The sequence below is a fragment of the Octopus bimaculoides genome, chromosome 6 (assembly GCF_001194135.2).
Source record: "Octopus bimaculoides isolate UCB-OBI-ISO-001 chromosome 6, ASM119413v2, whole genome shotgun sequence".
In the NCBI taxonomy this organism is placed as follows: Eukaryota; Metazoa; Mollusca; class Cephalopoda; order Octopoda; family Octopodidae; genus Octopus; species Octopus bimaculoides.
Window position 1 is genome coordinate 45,532,158 of NC_068986.1, and position 5,800 is coordinate 45,537,957.

Here is a 5,800-nt window from a genome sequence, read left to right on the forward strand (position 1 = left end):
AATACGAGAAAAGTATGTATGAGTGTGAGTGTATGTATATATGTATGTATGCCATTCAGTTTTATTTCAAGATTTCTTGCTAATAGAGAAAGAGCCGGTTTCTAACTTAGATTCAAGGCTCCTGGGTATTTTTGTATGTATGTATGTATGTGTGTAGATTTGTATGTTTTGTTTTATGCATGTCTTATCATGCATATACTTGCATATCTAGATATGCTCATATATACTCAAATGATAAACTTCTGGAAAGTTTTACAGATTTTTACAGTTCCAGTGATGGATTAGATCTGTAGTCTGATAAAGTAATCCCCCTTTCTAGTTTTGAGAAGCCTAATTTCTCAAAATAGATATTCAGGTAGTGTGTTACATATCCCAGTGTCCCAATAATTACAGGTATAAACCTAAACTCTGTAATCTGAATAGAATAACTGCAGATTTCTCAATAGTTCAGCGTAGGTATCTTTTTCACTAATTTTCAGCTTTATGTTCGCATTCACTGAACAGCTGATTTCCACAACTGTACATAGTTTCCCTTCTCTATCTCAAGTCATTATATCAGGTCTGTTGTGCTTACATTTTATTGAGGTTTTCACTGGGACATTCCACCGGTACTCCTTTTTATTATGAGTGGCTATGGATTCTAACATGCTGTGGGTTCTTACTTCGTTGTCCTGTATGTATGTATGTATGCATGTTTGCATCCAAGGTCTAAAGTTTGACACTTGCTGGATTATGTCATCATTCGCAAGCATGACATCTATGACATTCAGAAGAGTGCAATTTCCTATTCGTATCAACTTCGCAATGTCTATCAATAAATTCCAGGACTTCACTTGGAAGATTCGTGCTTCTCATACGGGCAATTATATGTTGGCTGCTCTAGAATGCGAATAAAAGAATCTATTTGCATTTGTTCCACAAGGGAAAACAAAGAATATTGTTTATCAAGAGGTTTTTTAGGAATTAGTAGATGCTATGATGCGCTCCAGTATCCACTGCTCTTTGTGAATGGTAAAGATGGATACCATTTCAGCATAATACTACCGAACCCGTTAAAAATTCTACACAATATGTCTATTGTGTTTCTAAAGTTTATGTCAGAAGGTTTTTACTAGGAGTACGTAATTACTGTAACGCTCATGTTCTGCTGCCAATTAGGCGCGTTTTCATATCGTCGTCCCAATCTTTGCACACTTTATTGAAAATCTGCTCTTATCTTCTATAGTAAGCCTCGAAGGTAACTCCTTCGTCTGGTTCATACTTAAATTCTGTTATTGAGTTTGCAAGATAATCTGGTAAGAACATCTTTTCAGCACTTTTTTCCGATTTACTATTCATTAATTACAGTATTCGTTGCTGTAATTATTGTTGCTGTTATTTCAATTGTTGTTGCTGTTTTTGCAACTCGAGCAAACCGGCCAACAATTTTTCAATAATTTTACAGGCGTATGGTGCATTGCTGGTATGTTGTCAGACTGATGAATTCCAGTAAATTGAAATCACGTGATATAAGGGTTTCGGCGCCATTCTCGTCTACTACGATCTATGTCTGCACTTTCATGTACCATGCACCTATATGAGGGGATCTCTCAGGGCTACTAACGCAGTATTCGGCGTTCTAACAAGACATTCACGTTAAGTTGGATATAAAGATTACCTTTTGGTACTGATACTGCTTCTGTCGTCGCTAATAATTATTGTGTGTGTGTGTGTGTGTGTGTGTGTGTGTGTGTGTGTGTGTGTGTGTATCACCAATTTTTATGTTCAGAATAATATAGGTCACATATTGTTATTAGTTGCAGGCAGTAGACACATGCGTGAGTTGCAAGAAATGTTCATAAGTTGCCGCAGTTCTCTAGATGCTTATTCCACTACAGATTGCCAGTAAGTATACGTATATATAAGTATAAAACATGAAAAAAGTAGACACTAAAATAAAATCACAAAAAACACATAAAACACACTGAAAATTAAAGCACATAAAACACGCTAAAATACAAAATACAGACACACACACACACACACACACACACACACACACACACACACACACACACACACACACACACACACACACACACACACACACACACACACACACACACTTGCATATACAGACGCCCATCCCCACGGATTACTGTATACTTTTTATTGTAATTAAGCAATAACTGAATCTAAACGCAATGTATGGATCGCTTCTCAACCTCCTTTGTGTAGACCGAAGTAATGCTAGGATGCAACATACTATTAACTGCGGAAACTGCCAGAAAATAACAAACAAATAATCGATTAATCAGGCTGCCTTGATGACCACATTTTCCGTTGGCTCTTGGCATTTTATATCACAGACTGAAGCTATAGAAGTATTTGTTCATAATTATGTGGACTCTAGGGAGTGTTGAATCTCTGATGGACGAGAATACGTATTTGGCAGTAAGTCGTACGCACTTGGTCTCCATCGACTCTCATCTATGCCTCCGAGAAACTGCAACATGCATCAGTTAGCACAATCTACTACTGAACCACTTGAACAGGCTGTCTAGAGGAGAGTATCCAACAGATGTTAAACCATCGCAAATAGGGAACTACTCATATCTGAATCCAAAAACTGTTTTATCACGCTGGTTGGATGAAAGTAATGAAATGATTCAGTGGTTCAGCAAAGTACTGGACATAAGACACCTTAGAACAAAAAGAAAAGACATGAACTTCATTGAAGCTAAAGAAATAACCAGTTCTAATATATTACTGAGTCAATTGGACTCTGGCCTTTATAACCACGAAAGTAGGGTTTATCTTGTGCAAAACTTCTTCAATCTAAAGCCTCCACGGATAAAATTTTGAGCATCTCTCCATTTTTCCCTCAGTTAAATATCCATTATGATAGGGAAAGAACATGGCAACAAATGGGATAAATACTTGAAGTCATAGTGTTGAACTTGCACACTGGTGGTGTGCGGCTATGTTGTCTCTCTTCTCTGTCCCGATAGCGGAAAGGAAGTTAGGTATACTCTTTGGGGCAGTGATGTTCATTAGTAATGTAAAGGACTTGTAAAGGTGTACTGAACATTACCTATTCTTCAAACTAACGAGTTAACGGTCTCTGAATTGCTTGGAAGCAACCAAATCTGCTTCGTATTATCATACTTTAGCATAAGGCAGCGAGCTGGCAGAATCGTTAGCTCGCCGGGCAAAATGCTTAGCGGTATTTCACCTGTCTTTATGTTCTGAGTTCAAATTCCGCTGAGGTCGACTTTGCCTTTCATCCTTTCAGGATTGATAAATCATGTACCAATGAACCACTGGGGTCGATGTAATCGACTAGTCCCCTCAAATTTCAAGGCTTTGTCCCTTCTGTAGAAAGGATTATCATACCGTAGCATCTTAAAAAAGGGACCTTGATCAGGCCTGACTTGAGGTCGACAAGAAACTGCAACAACAGAATAACAACTGGCCAGCTTATCCCAGCTAGAAGTTAGTCTAGTTTTGTGGTCAAGATGAAATGGAAGGAAAGACAAAGAAAGTACTTATTCGTCACGCATAGAGCATCTATACTTGAATAGACTGATACAATGCAAGTCCTCTCAAGAAGACAGTCCTTGTAACTATGAAACTAACATAGTACAAGATTAGTATGGATGATTTTACTCTTTGAACTAGATGGTGGCTACACATCCTTCAGGGCAGATAGAGAACGAAGATCAGATTCATGGAATTAGATTATGTTGTATACACCTCCCGGTAAAAAGTGTTAGGCGATGGTCATTATAATAGACCAGTAGCCAGTCGTCAAGGTGGAGTCGAGAGTCGATAGTTCTAGTCGGTGTTTTGTGGAGCTATCAGCGATAGTAAGATAGAAGTTAGTGTATCACTATTCCGGTACGAAGAGATACAACGGTATCCGATAACTAGTAACTATTGTGGCTACTATCGTAAACAGCAACTACAGTACAACGGCAGTCACACATCACACTAGTTGGAGGAATCCACTTTACAACAGGTTAGCTATTAGGAGTAAACAAATGGTTTTAAAAATTTCGTCGCTGCCATTGCTACCTTGACAAACAACGAAGAAATTATACATAATATTTCCTGCTCAATAAAGACAATGATAGTTAGTTATAAGCGTGTCCTACTGTGAATTTAGATGTCAGTGCTACAAACAAACTATGAAACCTCACAGAATTGAGGAACAAATGGAAATAGTTTGTTCTTTCAGAATAAGTGTGTAGGGAATCACCACAGCATTAGCTAGCTTTTTTGAATAACCAATAACTATATTTCTACATGAATACATCCCAGGTTTTGACAACGATATCAACTGATTGTTATTATTTTCTGTAGACGAGACATCGCGATGTAATGATCTTCAGAACCATGTGGTAAGCAGAATGTTGGAATAACCAAACTAATAAAGTTGATATTCAGTCTCTAAATTTCCTCGATGAATTTCAACGAAAGAAAATGGAAACTGAAGAATTTTAGCTGAGGAATGTGGAGACTGAGACTCGAGATACTTCAGTTACGATAAATTAAAGCATCCAGTCATCATGGACATATTCCAGTTGCATCAAAACAGTACAGAAATGGCAATGGACCACTGATAAGAGATCCAGATAAAAGGTGGAATTGGTTGATGCTGTTGTGTAACCCGATATGGACATAGGTTAAGCAAATCTATAATAAAATGTTTAAAATTGGACCCTTCCGTCTTTATTCTAGACATAGTACACATTATTCAAAGTATGATTTTTTAAAAGACGTTACGGAGTGATTTGAGGGATGCTCAACTCACTCACTGTTTCTGTATGCCTGTTATTGAACAAAAATGATAATATTTAAACTGAATGTTATAAGTAAGAAAGTAATATTGAAGGTATCTGGTATCTGAATTTTGCTAACCGTTGTTAATAATTTTTATAGACGTGCACAGAATATTCATTTCTGCACTGAATTGCTCAATGGGCGAATAGGAAGTCGTGGAAACCAAGAACTTGATCGCTTGAAATGCAGTAAGTATATAATTCAAATTTCTTGTTTTCGGTTCTCATCAATGCAGTGACACGGGATATCATCCTACTTCAAATTAGTAATTATTGCATAATATACAAATTCGAATTACTGGAGAAAGTCTGACTCTGAAACACATTCATGGTGATATAAACTTTCAGTTAATATATAAAGCAACAAAATATTTACACTAACTTGTAGGCTATATATTGCATGTCCGTAAAATAATTAGTTCGCCTGTTGCAATGGGGTTTGTTGTTGTTGCTGTTTGTTCCTTCTCGAGCCATGCCTGGCTCATAAGGGTCAGTTTCCCGGTTTTATCGGCGCATAGGTTCTCCACCTGGACGGGTCGCCGGTCCGTCACAGGTGAGCTGCTAGATGTAGGAGGAAAGAATGAGAGAAAGTTGTGGCGAAAGAGTCAGCAGAAGTTCGCCATTACCTTCTGCCATTAGCCACGTGGAGCTTAGGTGTTTTGCTCATAAACACACACACTGCCCGGTCTGAGATTCGAACCCGCGATCCCTCTACCGCGAGTCCGCTGCTCTAACCACTAGGCCATGTGCCTCCACTGCAATGGTGTAACGTGACAAAATAAATTTCGGGTATTATTTACATTCTTTTTTTTTTCAAATTGGGCTGATAACATGCAAGTGTTATACAACAAAAAGTAGTCTTTTGCTAGTTAAGCCTGTGATACAGTTTTGCATATTGGTGCCCAAAACAATTAGTGAAAGTTTGGTGCATGTCACCAAATAATACTCGCTTCTGAGTGACGGTTATAGTTTACACA

The 5,800-nt window shown here is 37.9% G+C and overlaps 1 protein-coding gene across 1 annotated transcript in view; it reads left to right on the forward strand.

Moving 5' to 3' along the window:
- LOC106871163 (uncharacterized) overlaps nt 1-5,800 on the forward strand; it is a 48,466-nt gene that overhangs the window by 4,962 nt on the left and 37,704 nt on the right. The window contains exons 2-3 of the mRNA XM_014917488.2: nt 1,797-1,884; nt 4,924-5,012. Coding sequence (XP_014772974.2) covers nt 1,797-1,884; nt 4,924-5,012 — 177 coding nt within the window. The remainder of the gene's footprint in view (nt 1-1,796; nt 1,885-4,923; nt 5,013-5,800) is intronic.